The sequence below is a fragment of the Topomyia yanbarensis genome, chromosome 2, assembly GCF_030247195.1.
Source record: "Topomyia yanbarensis strain Yona2022 chromosome 2, ASM3024719v1, whole genome shotgun sequence".
Lineage (NCBI taxonomy): Eukaryota > Metazoa > Arthropoda > Insecta > Diptera > Culicidae > Topomyia > Topomyia yanbarensis.
Genome location: NC_080671.1, coordinates 441,429,924 through 441,449,459, shown reverse-complemented (window position 1 = coordinate 441,449,459; position 19,536 = coordinate 441,429,924). Strand labels below are relative to the sequence as shown.

General features: G+C 27.4%; 1 protein-coding gene across 1 annotated transcript in view; it reads left to right on the top strand.

The window, feature by feature from the left end:
- Positions 1–15,677, top strand: part of LOC131681054 (uncharacterized) — an 85,163-nt gene extending 69,486 nt beyond the window's left edge. The window contains exons 7-8 of the mRNA XM_058961758.1: positions 15,270–15,505; positions 15,576–15,677. Coding sequence (XP_058817741.1) covers positions 15,270–15,503 — 234 coding nt within the window. The 3' untranslated portion in view covers positions 15,504–15,505; positions 15,576–15,677. The remainder of the gene's footprint in view (positions 1–15,269; positions 15,506–15,575) is intronic.
- Positions 15,678–19,536: the final 3,859 nt, after the last annotated feature.

The window sequence follows — 19,536 nt, the reverse complement described above, 5'->3', positions numbered from 1 at the left end:
AATTTTCAAATTTTCAAATTTTCAAATTTTCAAATTTTCAAATTTTCAAATTTTCAAATTTTCAAATTTTCAAATTTTCAAATTTTCAAATTTTCAAATTTTCAAATTTTCAAATTTTCAAATTTTCAAATTTTCAAATTTTCAAATTTTCAAATTTTCAAATTTTCAAATTTTCAAATTTTCAAATTTTCAAATTTTCAAATTTTCAAATTTTCAAATTTTCAAATTTTCAAATTTTCAAATTTTCAAATTTTCAAATTTTCAAATTTTCAAATTTTCAAATTTTCAAATTTTCAAATTTTCAAATTTTCAAATTTTCAAATTTTCAAATTTTCAAATTTTCAAATTTTCAAATTTTCAAATTTTCAAATTTCAAATTTTCAAATTTTCAAATTTTCAAATTTTCAAATTTCAAATTTTCAAATTTTCAAATTTTCAAATTTTCAAATTTTCAAATTTTCAAATTTTCAAATTTTCAAATTTTCAAATTTTCAAATTTTCAAATTTTCAAATTTTCAAATTTTCAAATTTTCAAATTTTCAAATTTTCAAATTTTCAAATTTTCAAATTTTCAAATTTTCAAATTTTCAAATTTTCAAATTTTCAAATTTTCAAATTTTCAAATTTTCAAATTTTCAAATTTTCAAATTTTCAAATTTTCAAATTTTCAAATTTTCAAATTTTCAAATTTTCAAATTTTCAAATTTTCAAATTTTCAAATTTTCAAATTTTCAAATTTTCAAATTTTCAAATTTTCAAATTTTCAAATTTTCAAATTTTCAAATTTTCAAATTTTCAAATTTTCAAATTTTCAAATTTTCAAATTTTCAAATTTTCAAATTTTCAAATTTTCAAATTTTCAAATTTTCAAATTTTCAAATTTTCAAATTTCAAATTTTCAAATTTTCAAATTTTCAAATTTTCAAATTTTCAAATTTTCAAATTTTCAAATTTTCAAATTTTCAAATTTTCAAATTTTCAAATTTTCAAATTTTCAAATTTTCAAATTTTCAAATTTTCAAATTTCAAATTTTCAAATTTTCAAATTTTCAAATTTTCAAATTTTCAAATTTTCAAATTTTCAAATTTTCAAATTTTCAAATTTTCAAATTTTCAAATTTTCAAATTTTCAAATTTTCAAATTTTCAAATTTTCAAATTTTCAAATTTTCAAATTTTCAAATTTTCAAATTTTCAAATTTTCAAATTTTCAAATTTTCAAATTTTCAAATTTTCAAATTTTCAAATTTTCAAATTTTCAAATTTTCAAATTTTCAAATTTTCAAATTTTCAAATTTTCAAATTTTCAAATTTTCAAATTTTCAAATTTTCAAATTTTCAAATTTTCAAATTTTCAAATTTTCAAATTTTCAAATTTTCAAATTTTCAAATTTTCAAATTTTCAAATTTTCAAATTTTCAAATTTTCAAATTTTCAAATTTTCAAATTTTCAAATTTTCAAATTTTCAAATTTTCAAATTTTCAAATTTTCAAATTTTCAAATTTTCAAATTTTCAAATTTTCAAATTTTCAAATTTTCAAATTTTCAAATTTTCAAATTTTCAAATTTTCAAATTTTCAAATTTTCAAATTTTCAAATTTTCAAATTTTCAAATTTTCAAATTTTCAAATTTTCAAATTTTCAAATTTTCAAATTTTCAAATTTTCAAATTTTCAAATTTTCAAATTTTCAAATTTTCAAATTTTCAAATTTTCAAATTTTCAAATTTTCAAATTTTCAAATTTTCAAATTTTCAAATTTTCAAATTTTCAAATTTTCAAATTTTCAAATTTTCAAATTTTCAAATTTTCAAATTTTCAAATTTTCAAATTTTCAAATTTTCAAATTTTCAAATTTTCAAATTTTCAAATTTTCAAATTTTTCAAATTTTCAGATTTTCAAATTTCCGAATTTTCAAATTTTTGATCTTTTGAATTTTCAAATCTTCAAATTTTCGAATTTTAGAATTCTCGAGTTTTTGAATTCTCGATTTCTCTAATTATCGAATCTTCAATTTTTCGAATTTTCGAATCTTCGAATTTTTGAATTACCGAATTTCCAAAATTTCGAATTTTCAAACTTTGAAGTTCGAGATTTCGAAAATTCAAAAATATGAAAATTCGAAAATTAAAAAATTCGAAAATTCAAAAAATTAGAAAATTTGCAAATTCAAAAATTCGCAAATTCGAAAATTCGAATAATCGAAAATTTTAAAATTCGAGAAGTCGAAAATTCAAAAATTCGGAAATTCAAAAATTCGAAAATTCAAAAGATTGAAAATTCGAAAAATCAAAAATTCGAAAATTACAAAATTCGAAAATTTAAAAAATCAATAATTCGAAAATTCGAAGATTTAAAAATTCGAATATATGAAAATTCGAAAATTTGAAAATTCGAATATTCGAAAATTCCAAAATTCGAATATTCGAAAATTCCAAAATTCGAAAATTTAAAAATTCGAAAATTCGAAAATTCGAAAATTTGAAAATTCGAAAATACAGAAATTCGAAAATTCAAAAATTCGAAAATTTGCAAATCTGAAAATTTGAAAATTCGAAGATCGAAATTCGAAAATCCATAGATTCTAACATTTGAAAATTCGAAGATTCGAAAATTCGTAAATTCGCAAATTCGAAAATTCAAAAATTCGAAAATTTGCAAGCTCAAAAATTCGCAAATTTGAAAATTCAAATATTCGAAAATTCAAAAATTCGTAAATTCGAATATTCAAAAGATCGAAAACTCGAAAATTCGAAAAATCGAAGATTCCAAAATTTTAAAATTCAATAATTCGAAAATTCGAAGATTTAAAAATTTGAATATTTGAAAATTCGAAAATTCGAATATTCGAAAATTCCAAAATTCGAATATTTGAAAATTCCAAAATTCTAAAATTTCAAAATTCAAAGATTCGAAAATTCAAAAATTCGGCAATTTGAAAATTTGAAGATTTGAAAATTTGAAAATTTGAAAATTTGAAAATTTGAAAATTTGAAAATTTGAAAATTTGAAAATTTGAAAATTTGAAAATTTGAAAATTTGAAAATTTGAAAATTTGAAAATTTGAAAATTTGAAAATTTGAAAATTTGAAAATTTGAAAATTTGAAAATTTGAAAATTTGAAAATTTGAAAATTTGAAAATTTGAAAATTTGAAAATTTGAAAATTTGAAAATTTGAAAATTTGAAAATTTGAAAATTTGAAAATTTGAAAATTTGAAAATTTGAAAATTTGAAAATTTGAAAATTTGAAAATTTGAAAATTTGAAAATTTGAAAATTTGAAAATTTGAAAATTTGAAAATTTGAAAATTTGAAAATTTGAAAATTTGAAAATTTGAAAATTTGAAAATTTGAAAATTTGAAAATTTGAAAATTTGAAAATTTGAAAATTTGAAAATTTGAAAATTTGAAAATTTGAAAATTTGAAAATTTGAAAATTTGAAAATTTGAAAATTTGAAAATTTGAAAATTTGAAAATTTGAAAATTTGAAAATTTGAAAATTTGAAAATTTGAAAATTTGAAAATTTGAAAATTTGAAAATTTTCAAATTGCCGAATTTTTGAATTTTTGAATTTTTGAATTTTTGAATTTTTGAATTTTTGAATTTTTGAATTTTTGAATTTTTGAATTTTTGAATTTTGGAATTTTGGAATTTTGGAATTTTGGAATTTTGGAATTTTTGAATTTTTGAATTTTTGAATTTTTGAATTTTTGAATTTTTGAATTTTTGAATTTTTGAATTTTTGAATTTTTGAATTTTTGAATTTTTGAATTTTTGAATTTTTGAATTTTTGAATTTTTGAATTTTTGAATTTTTGAATTTTTGAATTTTTGAATTTTTGAATTTTTGAATTTTTGAATTTTTGAATTTTTGAATTTTTGAATTTTTGAATTTTTGAATTTTTGAATTTTTGAATTTTTGAATTTTTGAATTTTTGAATTTTTGAATTTTTGAATTTTTGAATTTTTGAATTTTTGAATTTTTGAATTTTTGAATTTTTGAATTTTTGAATTTTTGAATTTTTGAATTTTTGAATTTTTGAATTTTTGAATTTTTGAATCTTTGAATTTTTGAATTTTCGAATCTTCGAATTTTTAAATTTTGGAATTTTTAAATATTCGAATTTTGGAATTTTCGAATTTTCAAATATTTGAATTCTTAAATCTTCGAATTTTCGAATTATTGAATTTTTAAATTTACGAATTTACGAATTTTCGAATTTACGAATTTACGAATTTACGAATTTTCGAATTTTCGAATTTTCGAATTTTCGAGTTTTCGATCTTTTGAATTTTTGAATTTTCTAATTTTCGAATTTTCGAATTTTCGAATTCTCGAATTTTCGAATATTCGAATTTTCAAATATGCAAATTTTCGAATTTTTGAATTTTCGAATTTTTGAATTTGCGAATTTACGAATTTTCGAATCTTCGAATTTTCAAATGTTAGAATCTATGGATTTACGAATTTCGATTTTCGAATTTTCAAATTTTCGAATTTTTGAATTTTTGAATTTTCAAATTTTCGAATCTTCGAATTTTTAAATTTTCTAATTTTGGAATATTCGAATTTTGGAATTTTCGAATATTCGAATTTTCAAATCTTCGAATTTTCGAATCCTCGAATTATCATTTATTCGAATTTTTAAATCTTCGAATTTTTGAATTATTGAATTTTTCAATTTTCGAATTTTGGAATTTTCGAATTTTTGATTTTTCGAATTTTCGAATTTTCGAATTTTCGAATTTTCGAATCTTTGAATTTTTGAATTTTTGAATTTTTGAATTTTTGAATTTTTGAATTTTTGAATTTTTGAATTTTTGAATTTTTGAATTTTTGAATTTTTGAATTTTTGAATTTTTGAATTTTTGAATTTTTGAATTTTTGAATTTTTGAATTTTTGAATTTTTGAATTTTTGAATTTTAGAATTTTAGAATTTTAGAATTTTAGAATTTTTGAATTTTTGAATTTTTGAATTTTTGAATTTTTGAATTTTTGAATTTTTGAATTTTTGAATTTTTGAATTTTTGAATTTTTGAATTTTTGAATTTTTGAATTTTTGAATTTTTGAATTTTTGAATTTTTGAATTTTTGAATTTTTGAATTTTTGAATTTTTGAATTTTTGAATTTTTGAATTTTTGAATTTTTGAATTTTTGAATTTTTGAATTTTTGAATTTTTGAATTTTTGAATTTTTGAATTTTTGAATTTTTGAATTTTTGAATTTTTGAATTTTTGAATTTTTGAATTTTTGAATTTTTGAATTTTTGAATTTTTGAATTTTTGAATTTTCGAATTTTTGAATTTTTGAATTTTTGAATTTTTGAATTTTTGAATTTTTGAATTTTTGAATTTTTGAATTTTTGAATTTTTGAATTTTTGAATTTTTGAATTTTTGAATTTTTGAATTTTTGAATTTTTGAATTTTTGAATTTTTGAATTTTTGAATTTTTGAATTTTTGAATTTTTGAATTTTTGAATTTTTGAATTTTTGAATTTTAGAATTTTTGAATTTTTGAATTTTTGAATTTTTGAATTTTTGAATTTCTGAATTTTTGAATTTTTGAATTTTTGAATTTTTGAATTTTTGAATTTTTGATTTTTTGAATTTTTGAATTTTTGAATTTTTGAATTTTTGAATTTTTGAATTTTTGAATTTTTGAATTTTTGAATTTTTGAATTTTTGAATTTTTGAATTTTTGAATTTTTGAATTTTTGAATTTTTGAATTTTTGAATTTTTGAATTTTTGAATTTTTGAATTTTTGAATTTTTGAATTTTTGAATTTTTGAATTTTTGAATTTTTGAATTTTTGAATTTTTGAATTTTTGAATTTTTGAATTTTTGAATTTTTGAATTTTTGAATTTTTGAATTTTTGAATTTTTGAATTTTTGAATTTTTGAATTTTTAAATTTTTGAATTTTTGAATTTTTGAATTTTTGAATTTTTGAATTTTTGAATTTTTGAATTTTTGAATTTTTGAATTTTTGAATTTTTGAATTTTTGAATTTTTGAATTTTTGAATTTTTGAATTTTTGAATTTTTGAATTTTTGAATTTTTGAATTTTTGAATTTTTGAATTTTTGAATTTTTGAATTTTTGAATTTTTGAATTTTTGAATTTTTGAATTTTTGAATTTTTGAATTTTTGAATTTTTGAATTTTTGAATTTTTGAATTTTTGAATTTTTGAATTTTTGAATTTTTGAATTTTTGAATTTTTGAATTTTTGAATTTTTGAATTTTTGAATTTTTGAATTTTTGAATTTTTGAATTTTTGAATTTTTGAATTTTTGAATTTTTGAATTTTTGTATTTTCGAATTTTTGAATTTTCGAATTTTCGAATTTTTGAATTTTTGAATTTTTGAATTTTTGAATTTTTGAATTTTTGAATTTTTGAATTTTTGAATTTTAGAATTTTTGAATTTTTGAATTTTTGAATTTTTGAATTTTTGAATTTTTGAATTTTTGAATTTTTGAATTTTTGAATTTTTGAATTTTTGAATTTTTGAATTTTTGAATTTTTGAATTTTTGAATTTTTGAATTTTTGAATTTTTGAATTTTTGAATTTTTGAATTTTTGAATTTTTGAATTTTTGAATTTTTGAATTTTTGAATTTTTGAATTTTTGAATTTTTGAATTTTTGAATTTTTGAATTTTTGAATTTTTGAATTTTGAATTTTTGAATTTTTGAATTTTTGAATTTTTGAATTTTTGAATTTTTGAATTTTTGATTTTTTGAATTTTTGAATTTTTGAATTTTTGAATTTTTGAATTTTTGAATTTTGAATTTTTGAATTTTTGAATTTTTGAACTTTTGAATTTTTGAATTTTTGAATTTTTGAATTTTTGAATTTTTGAATTTTTGAATTTTTGAATTTTTGAATTTTTGAATTTTTGAATTTTTGAATTTTTGAATTTTTGAATTTTTGAGTTTTTGAATTTTTGAATTTTTGAATTTTTGAATTTTTGAATTTTTGAATTTTTGAATTTTTGAATTTTTGAATTTTTGAATTTTTGAATTTTGGAATTTTGGAATTTTGGAATTTTGGAATTTGGAATTTTGGAATTTTGAATTTTGGAATTTTGAATTTTTGAATTTTTGAATTTTTGAATTTTTGAATTTTTGAATTTTTGAATTTTTGAATTTTTGAATTTTGAATTTTTGAATTTTTGAATTTTTGAATTTTTGAATTTTTGAATTTTTGAATTTTTGAATTTTTGAATTTTTGAATTTTTGAATTTTTGAATTTTTGAATTTTTGAATTCTTGAATTTTTGAATTCTTGAATTTTTGAATTTTTGAATTTTTGAATTTTTGAATTTTTGAATTTTTGAATTTTTGAATTTTTGAATTTTTGAATTTTTGAATTTTTGAATTTTTGAATTTTTGAATTTTTGAATTTTTGAATTTTTGAATTTTTGAATTTTTGAATTTTTGAATTTTGAATTTTTGAATTTTTGAATTTTTGAATTTTTGAATTTTTGAATTTTTGAATTTTTGAATTTTTGAATTTTTGAATTTTTGAATTTTTGAATTTTTGAATTTTTGAATTTTTGAATTTTTGAATTTTTGAATTTTTGAATTTTTGAATTTTTGAATTTTTGAATTTTTGAATTTTTGAATTTTTGAATTTTTGAATTTTTGAATTTTTGAATTTTTGAATTTTTGAATTTTTGAATTTTTGAATTTTTGAATTTTTGAATTTTTGAATTTTTGAATTTTTGAATTTTTGAATTTTTGAATTTTTGAATTTTTGAATTTTTGAATTTTTGAATTTTTGAATTTTTGAATTTTTGAATTTTTGAATTTTTGAATTTTTGAATTTTTGAATTTTTGAATTTTTGAATTTTTGAATTTTTGAATTTTTGAATTTTTGAATTTTTGAATTTTTGAATTTTTGAATTTTTGAATTTTTGAATTTTTGAATTTTTGAATTTTTGAATTTTTGAATTTTTGAATTTTTGAATTTTTGAATTTTTGAATTTTTGAATTTTTGAATTTTTGAATTTTTGAATTTTTGAATTTTTGAATTTTTGAATTTTTGAATTTTTGAATTTTTGAATTTTTGAATTTTTGAATTTTTGAATTTTTGAATTTTTGAATTTTTGAATTTTTGAATTTTTGAATTTTTGAATTTTTGAATTTTTGAATTTTTGAATTTTTGAATTTTTGAATTTTTGAATTTTTGAATTTTTGAATTTTTGAATTTTTGAATTTTTGAATTTTTGAATTTTTGAATTTTTGAATTTTTGAATTTTTGAATTTTTGAATTTTTGAATTTTTGAATTTTTGAATTTTTGAATTTTTGAATTTTTGAATTTTTGAATTTTTGAATTTTTGAATTTTTGAATTTTTGAATTTTTGAATTTTTGAATTTTTGAATTTTTGAATTTTTGAATTTTCGAATTCTCGAATTTTCAAATTTGCGAATTTTTGAATTTTAGAATTTTTGAATTTTCGAATTTTCGAATTTTCGAATTTTCGAATTTTCGAATTTTCGAATTTTCGAATTTTCGAATTTTCAAATTTTCAGATTTTCAAATTTTCAAATTTTCAAATTTTCAAATTTTCAAATTTTCAAATTTTCAAATTTTCAAATTTTCAAATTTTCAAATTTTCAAATTTTCAAATTTTCAAATTTTCAAATTTTCAAATTTTCAAATTTTCAAATTTTCAAATTTTCAAATTTTCAAGTTTTCAAATTTTCAGATCTTCAAATTTTCAAATTTTCAAATTTTCAAATTTTCAAATTTTCAAATTTTCAAATTTTCAAATTTTCAAATTTTCAAATTTTCAAATTTTCAAATTTTCAAATTTTCAAATTTTCAAATTTTCAAATTTTCAAATTTTCAAATTTTCAAATTTTCAAATTTTCAAATTTTCAAATTTTCAAATTTTCAAATTTTCAAATTTTCAAATTTTCAAATTTTCAAATTTTCAAATTTTCAGATTTTCAAATTTTCAAATTTTCAAATTTTCAAATTTTCAAATTTTCAAATTTTCAAATTTTCAAATTTTCAAATTTTCAAATTTTCAAATTTTCAAATTTTCAAATTTTCAAATTTTCAAATTTTCAAATTTTCAAATTTTCAAATTTTCAAATTTTCAAATTTTCAAATTTTCAAATTTTCAAATTTTCAAATTTTCAAATTTTCAAATTTTCAAATTTTCAAATTTTCAAATTTTCAAATTTTCAAATTTTCAAATTTTCAAATTTTCAAATTTTCAAATTTTCAAATTTTCAAATTTTCAAATTTTCAAATTTTCAAATTTTCAAATTTTCAAATTTTCAAATTTTCAAATTTTCAAATTTTCAAATTTTCAAATTTTCAAATTTTCAAATTTTCAAATTTTCAAATTTTCAAATTTTCAAATTTTCAAATTTTCAAATTTTCAAATTTTCAAATTTTCAAATTTTCAAATTTTCAAATTTTCAAATTTTCAAATTTTCAAATTTTCAAATTTTCAAATTTTCAAATTTTCAAATTTTCAAATTTTCAAATTTTCAAATTTTCAAATTTTCAAATTTTCAAATTTTCAAATTTTCAAATTTTCAAATTTTCAAATTTTCAAATTTTCAAATTTTCAAATTGTCAAATTTTCAAATTTTCAAATTTTCAAATTTTCAAATTTTCAAATTTTCAAATTTTCAAATTTTCAAATTTTCAAATTTTCAAATTTTCAAATTTTCAAATTTTCAATGTTTCAAATTTTCAAATTTTCAAATTTTCAAATTTTCAAATTTTCAAATTTTCAAATTTTCAAATTTTCAAATTTTCAAATTTTCAAATTTTCAAATTTTCAAATTTTCAAATTTTCAAATTTTCAAATTTTCAAATTTTCAAATTTTCAAATTTTCAAATTTTCAAATTTTCAAATTTTCAAATTTTCAAATTTTCAAATTTTCAAATTTTCAAATTTTCAAATTTTCAAATTTTCAAATTTTCAAATTTTCAAATTTTCAAATTTTCAAATTTTCAAATTTTCAAATTTTCAAATTTTCAAATTTTCAAATTTTCAAATTTTCAAATTTTCAAATTTTCAGATTTTCAAATTTTCAAATTTTCAAATTTTCAAATTTTCAAATTTTCAAATTTTCAAATTTTCAAATTTTCAAATTTTCAAACTTTCAAATTTTCAAATTTTCAAATTTTCAAATTTTCAATTTTTCAAATATTCAAATTTTCAAATTTTCAAATTTTCAAATTTTCAAATTTTCAAATTTTCAAATTTTCAAATTTTCAAATTTTCAAATTTTCAAATTTTCAAATTTTCAAATTTTCAAATTTTCAAATTTTCAAATTTTCAAATTTTCAAATTTTCAAATTTTCAAATTTTCAAATTTTCAAATTTTCAAATTTTCAAATTTTCAAATTTTCAAATTTTCAAATTTTCAAATTTTCAAATTTTCAAATTTTCAAATTTTCAAATTTTCAAATTTTCAAATTTTCAAATTTTCAAATTTTCAAATTTTCAAATTTTCAAATTTTCAAATTTTCAAATTTTCAAATTTTCAAATTTTCAAATTTTCAAATTTCGAATTTTCAAATTTTCGAATTTTCGAATTTTCGAATTTTCGAATTTTCGAATTTTCGAATTTTCGAATTTTCGAATTTTCGAATTTTCGATTTTTTGAAGTTTTGAATTTTCGAATTTTCGAATTTTCGAATTTTTGAATTTTTGAATTTTCGAATTTTCGAATTTTCGAATTTTCTAATTTTTGAATTTTCGAATTCTCGAACTTTCGAATTTTCCTATTTTCGAATTTTCGAATTTTCGAAGTTTCGAATCCACGAATTTTCGAATTTTCGAATTTTCAAATTTTCGAATTCTCGAATTCTCGAATTCTCGAATTTTCGAATTTTCGAATTTTCGAATTTTCGAATTTTCAAATTTTCGATTTTTCGAATTTTCGAATTTTCGAATTTTCAAATTTTCGAATTTTCAAATTTTCGATTATTCGAATTTTCGAATTTTCGAATTTTCAAATTTTTGAATTTTCGAATTTTCGAATTTTCGAATTTTCGATTTTTTGAAGTTTTGAATTTTAGAATTTTTTGTCTGTCCCGTCCGTCCATCCTGTCTGTCCCATCCGTCCTGTCTGTCCCGTCCGTCCGTCCTGTTTGTCCCGTCCGTCCTGTCTGTCCCGTCCGTCCTGTCTGTCCCGTCCGTCCGTCCTGTCTGTCCCGTCCATCCGTCCTGTCTGTCCCGTCCATCCGTCCTGTTTGTCCCGTCCGTCCGTCCTGTCGGTCCCGTCCGTCCGTCCTGCCTGTCCCGTCCGTCCGTCCTGCCTGTCGCGTCCGTCCTGTCTGTCCCGTCCGTCCGTCCTGTCTGTCCCGTCCGTCCTGTCTGTTCTGTCCGTCCGTCCTGTTTGTCCCGTCCGTCCGTCCTGTCGGTCCCGTCCGTCCGTCCTTCCTGTCCCGTCCGTCCGTCCTGCCTGTCGCGTCCGTCCTGTCTGTCCCGTCCGTCCGTCCTGTCTGTCCCGTCCATCCGTCCTGTCTGTCCCGTCCATCCGTCCTGTCTGTCCCGTCCGCCCGTCCTGTCTGTCCCGTCCGTCCTGTCTGTTCTGTCCGTCCGTCCTGTTTGTCCCGTCCGTCCGTCCTGTCGGTCCCGTCCGTCCGTCCTGCCTGTCCCGTCCGTCCGTCCTGCCTGTCGCGTCCGTCCTGTCTGTCCCGTCCGTCCGTCCTGTCTGTTCTGTCCGTCCGTCCTGTTTGTCCCGTCCGTCCGTCCTGTCGGTCCCGTCCGTCCGTCCTGCCTGTCCCGTCCGTCCGTCCTGCCTGTCGCGTCCGTCCTGTCTGTTCCGTCCGTCCGTCATGCCTGTCCCATCCGTCCGTCTGTCCTGTCTGTCCCGCCGTCCTGTCTGTCCCCTCCGTTTGTCCGTTTTGTCTGTCCCGTCCGTCCGTCCTGTCTGTCCCGATCGTTCGTCCGTCCTGTCTGTCCCGTCCGTCCGTCCGTCCTCTCTGTCCCGTAAGAATTGTTTTGTCTATAATAATGTGCAGGCTTGTAAAAGTAAAACCTAAAAACCGAACATTTCAATTACTAATGAAGATAATACCTAATGAAGTTATTTCCGTTTCGCTCTCGGTCTCGCCTTCTGCACATTACTTACAATTCCAGTTCCGCTTCGTGACAAGTGAAAGTAAGCAAATTTCCGTATGTCTCGTCATGTCTTCCTTCCAATCCAAGCACAAATGTTAGCGCCAACACGCCAACCGTAGTGATGATGATGATGATGATGATGGTGATGATGATGGCAAGTAAAGACACTATGCGGAACACATAAAGTAGGCGCAGAGTTGATTGTTTACGTTCTTTCCGTTTACCTGATGCTCGTCGTCGCGTGATATGTCGTCGAAACGCCGCGGCGTAGCAGGCCTGGCGGCTAGGAGATGTGAAAGCGCAGCACTCGAAGAAATTTGCTTATTAACATCACGTACAATCTACGAAGGCTTTACACGTATTTTTCGACAAATGCTTTTTGTGTTTTATTTTCAGTTTTTTTCTCGTTCCAGGCTTTATTTGCTCTAGGTTTTTCCGGCTGTGGTTGTTGTTATCGTATTACTGGTCGGGCCGCCAGGCCTGGCAATCAAAGAAGCTTCGATATTTTTTACTCTAAATAGAAAGCTACGGAATAAAATTATGTTTATGCGCCATGAACATCATTTGTGTCGGTGTTTTTTTTCCTAAGATGCAAGACAGGATGAATTGTTGACGTCTACCGCTTCGTTTGTGGCCATAACAAATTAGACTAATTTGGAGTGAGAAATATTCGCTGATTGTCAAGCGTTTTTGTTTCTTTTTATTTTTGTTGTTCGACAAGCAGGCTGGTGTAATCTGTAAAAAATTATTTGTGGGGGTTTATTCGGCAAAAATAAACAAACACATAAATTCAGGAGCCTGAGAAATTTTCAGATTTTCTAACGTAAATTCGTGAATTAACATTTATCACGCGACTGCGAAGCGGAACGAACTGAAATACTTTTATTATTATAGTACTAAATTATTCAACAAGTTTCAACGAGACAGTTTCCCACTCGAACGAGAACAAAAATGTGCGAAAACATTGTTTGCAAACGAAAACAGTTCGTGAGAGAAAAGGTAATTAACATTTAAACAACTTTGCTGCTTCGGAGGTCGAACTGACCGAACACAAGGAGGACACAATCGCTTGTCTAACCTTCTGTAAGCAGGTTGCTGGTAGATTGTAAACAAAATTTAAAAAAAAAGTCAGCACCATCAAATCACCTACTGTACGCGGACAATGTGCAACAAAGCAGAAGCAATATGGTAACCTGGAAAACAAACAACCCAACAAAACGGGACTGTACTGCTGACACCCCAAGGACAGTGTGCAGAACATAAATTCTACAATTAAAACGTAATTTTCACTCGCCCTTCGTTTACCCGACTGACTGACACCACCGGAAAGGGCAAACACTGGTTGCCGTTGGCAACATAGCAACACGGACAACAGCTGGTGGAACGAATGGACTGTAACTGGGTTTTGTATTGTCATGTTTTTGGGAATGACTTCTCGGAAAAGTGATAATTAATTTCTGCTACAGGTGGTCGCCAAATCAAGGTAATGTTCGTAGTCGAACCGTTTACGCAATCACTTTTTACAGGAGGAATGGAAAAAAAACGAGGATGAAACTTCCGACTGATTCCGGGAAGGACCCAGCTTTCTTCTGCTTGGAAAAACATTTACACTTGTAATTAAACTGTGGAAAATTACGCTAAACTTGGGAACCAGAAATTTCTGCTTTCTGTGTGTCAAGCGAACGAAGTTTCACTGGCTGTAAAATAAAAAAGGAAAAGTTTCCCAGTTTTCGTACCGTATCGCGTGGAGGGGAAAACTCCTATCCCATTGGCTTTTATTTGCCGTCCAGCGGAAACCGTGTCCCGGAACTGAAAGTTTCGCTGAAGCTGCGAGCCCACAGCAAACAGTGGGAAAATTCAGCTCTAAAACAACTTTTGCACATCAAAATAATTTTATGTGTAGCAAGATCAGTGCACCTTTGAAGGATGTCCATGTTTTGAGGTAACCGAACCGCACATGTTTTTTTGCGTTTGGCAGTAAAAGCAGATGGTTTACACAAGTGATCGTAAAAGAACATGAATTTTCACCTCGAAAATAGCTCCAACAACCTTCGTAGGTGGGATAGTGTTTGGTAGGGTAAGTTAACCGTCTGTTTTGCTGGGGCAAGTTAGCTCTTAAAGTGCTGAGGATGTTTAAACGCCAGCTGTTTTTATGGCTATTGGGTGCCTGGTTTCAAATTGCCCCAAGTAGATCACCTGGCATACGCTGAGGTGGATTATGAATTGGTGATTCGGGATACACTGGAGGAAATTGCTTGGGATTTGGAGGCCACAAGTCTATTTTCGTGTTCGACTAACTTCCAGCTGCTGCGAAGAGTTGCAACGAGATCCACAGATTCAGTCTGAAGAATCTTGACGTCGGTTCAACTGCCTTAAGGAAGTGGCTGGGCGTCACCGCTTCATGATCAGCCGACTCCAGCGGTGTGTACATGAGCTGCCGGGAGTTCTGTTTCGTAAAGAATGATTGGTGTCCAATGTCTCGTCGTCCGTCATGAGATGCGCTTCCTAGATGTCACCGACAGCTACTTCCCAGTTAAACTCATTCCGGAACCGGTTCGGATTTCTGAATGGAGTTATTATGGATTCCAAATCAAATGCAACAACCGATTCCGACTCAGAATCCCTTGTTGCATTTGATTTGGAATCCATAATGACTCCATTCAGGATTCCGAATCAAATTCCGAATGGTTTGACCGGGTACTCGTTGGTTTGTTTTTGATCGTACTACAAGGTAAAAAAACGTCACGTCTAATTCAAGTGCTTTTGCATTTGAATATGTTTGTCATGCTTCACTGCCAATTGAAGTGGTTAAGTATTAGTTTTCTAGTGATTTGCAATTTGCACCAAATTGATCTGTCTTTGAAAACTGTTCAATAGAGATCACCTGCAAATTTAAAATGATATCTGTTGAATTGACACCACTGTTCACATCTTTTGAATTAGAAGAGTTTAACCATTGTTTGCAAAAGTCAAAAAACGCATGTCGTTTATACTCATCAATATGGAAAACATTCAAGCATTGAAGCAGTAAGAGTCGGACATTTCCACTAGTCAGTAATCCCGAGAGTAATGGAATATTCCAATGCGATATTGTTCGGGTTCTAGAACGTCAGTATAATGAAGATTTTGTTGTAAATTGTCAATAGCATTTTATTTTTTCCAGGTGACGAAATCGACAGGCTGGACGACACCTTGCGATGGTGGAGTAGACAATCAGAAGGAGGCAAATACCGATACAATTGATGCGATAATCGGCGCTAACGAGCCGCCAGGGACAATTGTGCTGGAATCGTCAGAAGTTTTACAGCCCAATCCTCACCAGGAGTCGGTTATTCTGGACACGAAAACCAGCGCTTCGCAGGCCCTTCTATATCTGCCAACAAGCTGTCTGATCTGACGGTAGGATTTTCATACTGCAGTAAAGCAAGGCTACACCGAATTTCATTAATAAGGAACATTCTTACTATAGATAGCGGAGACCAGTACGAACATACATACTAGCGCCAGTTAATCAGCATCGATTGTCCCGGGTACCAGCGTCATCCTCATTAGACTCAAAACTCTTCCAAACATTGCAGTTATGCAGTCGGAAGTGCTTTCAACTTGCAGGTAATGACAATTTCATTTTTTCATTAGACTACATGGTGTAGTCATGGTGCTACACTCATTTAACCCTCAAAAAGGCACGCGGGTCTTCCAGGCCCGACAGCTATCGATTTTTTAGTTACAAAACGTTAGGCATACAGTAAGAGCTTGAGCATGGAAATTCCATTAACTGACGCTAAAATTCATTAAAAAAGTAAGATATTACGGAAACATCACATATGGTGTGCTTCCTAGATTCGTATAAACTTTTTACATGCACAAAAAGGTAACGGGGCCTTGCAGGCCCGCTGGGTATTCCAGCATCAACTGTGCATACTGGTGATACAAATAATATTCCTGGGAATTTTTATAAATATTTCCTAAGCTTTGACTATCTTATCTTCGATAAATTTAAAATGCATTTAACATTTATTTGTGTTGATATTTTTCACGTTTTAATGCTTTCCAATGCACCCAGAACTGTGAACGCATACTAGACCGGCAACTTTTCTGTACTTTTTTCGCTAATTTATTCATGTTAATTACCATCAAACCATATGTCACTTATGAGCTTTTTCCTATAGCTCTAGTTCACTCACAAGAGTTTTGAAGTTTCTATGGTGAAATATATAGAAAATCGGAATCAAGAAATCAAAATTCAATAAAAATTCCCACAGTGACTCTGCATACCTCAAAACTTCAGGTGGTGTACCTTTTTTAATAACGAACAATTTTGTTGAAAGTTACATAATGATTGGAGGTTGCCGGACAAAGTTATTTAACTTCGAATTTTTGAAAATGTCCTATTCTAAGCAAATGCGAGAATTCTAAGCAAATTGCTCGACACATTCGAAAATTGGTAATTATTTATTTGCATATTTTAGCTTTTGGCTTAACCTAATGCTTACACTAGCTAATCCCAAGGGTGCGTATTTATCAGGGATTCGTATTTTTATGAGAATTTGACCTTATTAGTATATAACATAGCAAGTAATTACAAGCGTGAGCTTTAATTTTGAATCCTTTAAAATATTCTGAAACAATCTACTAGTCCTTTGTTTTTCGCTTATATGTTGTTTTTTTCACAGTCTATTCTACATTATCTAATAAATTCGAATAGAGAAATCATTCAAGCGCTCGAAAAGTTTGTATTTCTGAGAAAAAATATGAATATGCTTTGGATTTTTCATGCTTTTACTTTAAGAGGATATAAAGTCTTCACCGGGCCTAAGAGGCCCGGCTTGCCTTTTAGCGTTAGGATTTTAGCTTGCCTTCACAAGGGTTAAACTTGTCTATCTAGTCTGGTGTAGCACCACTCGAAAGCAAAAATAACATAAGCAGTCGGTTGGATAATTTTAGAATCTGGAGATTTCTGTACAATCCAGATGACTGTAGAATAAATAGTTTGAATTTATTTAAAGTGTCTTTACTGTTCACTCATCAAGACATCCATTCTTGGATTCTTTGGATCGGCCTTAGCCTATGAAGTAGTTCTAGCACTTAACTATTAATAATAATAGAAATATCAGATTTCGATAGTTCTCCTCTAACGATCTACATCAAATATGATAAGTATTTCTATCGCAAAAAAATAAATATTTAGTAAAAAAGGTCATATTGTCAAAAAATCTTATGATATTGATAGTAATAAAAAGGAAAAATTAACAAACGAATATCATAACCCCTTTTATGCAACAAATAAATTCCAATAACACTTGAAAACAATGCTTCGCCCGCCCGGTCATTTTAAATATATTTGTAGTTGGGACTATGGCCGCATTTGAAATTATGGCGCCACTGACATATGAACAAATACTTAGGGGATAGACCACTAGTGAAAAGTTGTTCCCAAGCCTGAGGGATAACCCATCAGCAAATGAGTGTTTGTGACCGTAAATAAAAGGTGGAGCTAGTATTCTGGGAAAAATTACTGGTTCGATATTTTTAAGGTAATTTCCTCATAGTGTTATATCTGTTAGTCTGTGGTTGTAGTTCGGTAGCATACGTATGGACAACAATCAGATTTCAATGCATTGCAGATTAGTAATGATGAGCAAATTAATCGTAATTTGAGTAATTGATTGTTTATTTGTTGTTGTTGTTGTTCTTTATTAAAACACTTTACACCAGAAGGGTGCATTCGTGTCAGAAAAAATAGTTTTAATTTCGCTTTCATCAACATTAAAATAATAATGTACAATTCAGTTTTTTGTGCTATTCTTCAAATTTTTTTATACAAGTTTGCTTCTTTGAGGAAGTGTAAAACTTTCTGCTCGCTGTCGTTGTCGTTGCATAACGCCGCTCGTAAACTCGTCGGCTCGATGTCGTGCTTTTTCCTCACTTCGTCGTATATCCTGCAATGAAGGATCACATGACGAACATCTAACCTGACTCCACAGCAGTCGCATACTGGTGGAGAGATCCTCTCCAGCAAGAACTCGTCCGTTAAGCGAGTATGCCATATTCGTAGTCTTGTGAGAGCTCGCTGATCTCCCGAAATCTCACGGTCAGTCCACTTCACCGTGTCAAATTTGATTTCACGCACTTTGACTTCAGTGGACGCTGACCACCGACGGTACCATTGGTTTCGGATAGCTGTTTTGATGTGCTTGACGGCGTCTGCCCCCCGGAACAGATATAGCTAATGGAGCAATGTTCCTCGCTTCTCCTGCGAGTCTGTCAGCCTCCTCGTTGCCACGGATGCCAGCGTGACCTGGAATCCAGCAAAGCCTGATTGAACGATTTCGTAGCAGGTTTTCAATTTCCTGGATCCACGGGTGCTAGGATGTGCCGGCTTCGATTGCCGATAAACAGCCTGAACCTTGTGGCACACCGTTTTCCAGCGGATGCGCGGGCGATAAGTAACTCTCTACATTAACCTGGAACGATCTTTCTGTCAGGAAACTGTTCAGCACGTTGATCATTCTACCGCGTATCTACCATTTCTGCAGTGTTCGTAGTATACCATACCTCCAGCTGGTATCGTAAGCCTTGGACAAGTCAAGCGACGCTATCAGACAGTGCTCGTCACGGTCGGGTAATGACCTCTCCAGCTCCGCAAAGTATGTGCCAGTGCCCCGACCGGACCTGAAGACATGTTGTCGTTGACTATTTGCTCGAAAACCTTCGCCATACAGCTCGTTAGGGTGATTGGACGGAATGCAGCTGGACCCGCGTCATTCGAGTTTGGCTTTGGAATTGGTACGATGATTCCAGTTCGCCAACGGGCTTGAATAGTTCCAACATGGCAGTTCTCACCGACAATGGCAGTCGCTGAAGCATTGGATAACCGATGCAGTCCGGGTCTGAAGAGCCACTTCGTCCTCTATCGAGTGCCCACAGCAGCTTGTTCAGAGTGAAGTCGGTATCTGGCGAGAAATTCACGCGATTTCGTTCGGCTTTTTCCTTCTCTCTTTGGAACAATGGCGAGTCGCTGGAGGTAACGGATCGTTCGCTGTAATGTTGTGCCAGTTCTTCATCTACTACTTCAGCCTTATCCGTGTAGCCACTAGATCGCTTGATGACAGTTGGTCGATGCTGACTTTTCCCTCTCAACCTATTCACTGTCTGCCACATCTCCGCCGCAGTGGAACTTGGAGATATCTTCGCGACGAATTCCTCCCACGATCGTTGTTTGGCATCAAGGATCGACTTTCTTGCAGCTGCCCGCGCCTCTTGGAAGTGTTTTAGTGCATCAGCTTTCCGTGGATATTCTACTTGAATACGCCTTAGTACTCTCATAGCCGTAAGCTCAAAGACGTACTAACTCTTTTAAAACCGAACTAACTTTTAAACTGGCCTAAAATATTTGGTAAGCTTTAACCAAACGATGCTGTCATTTATAT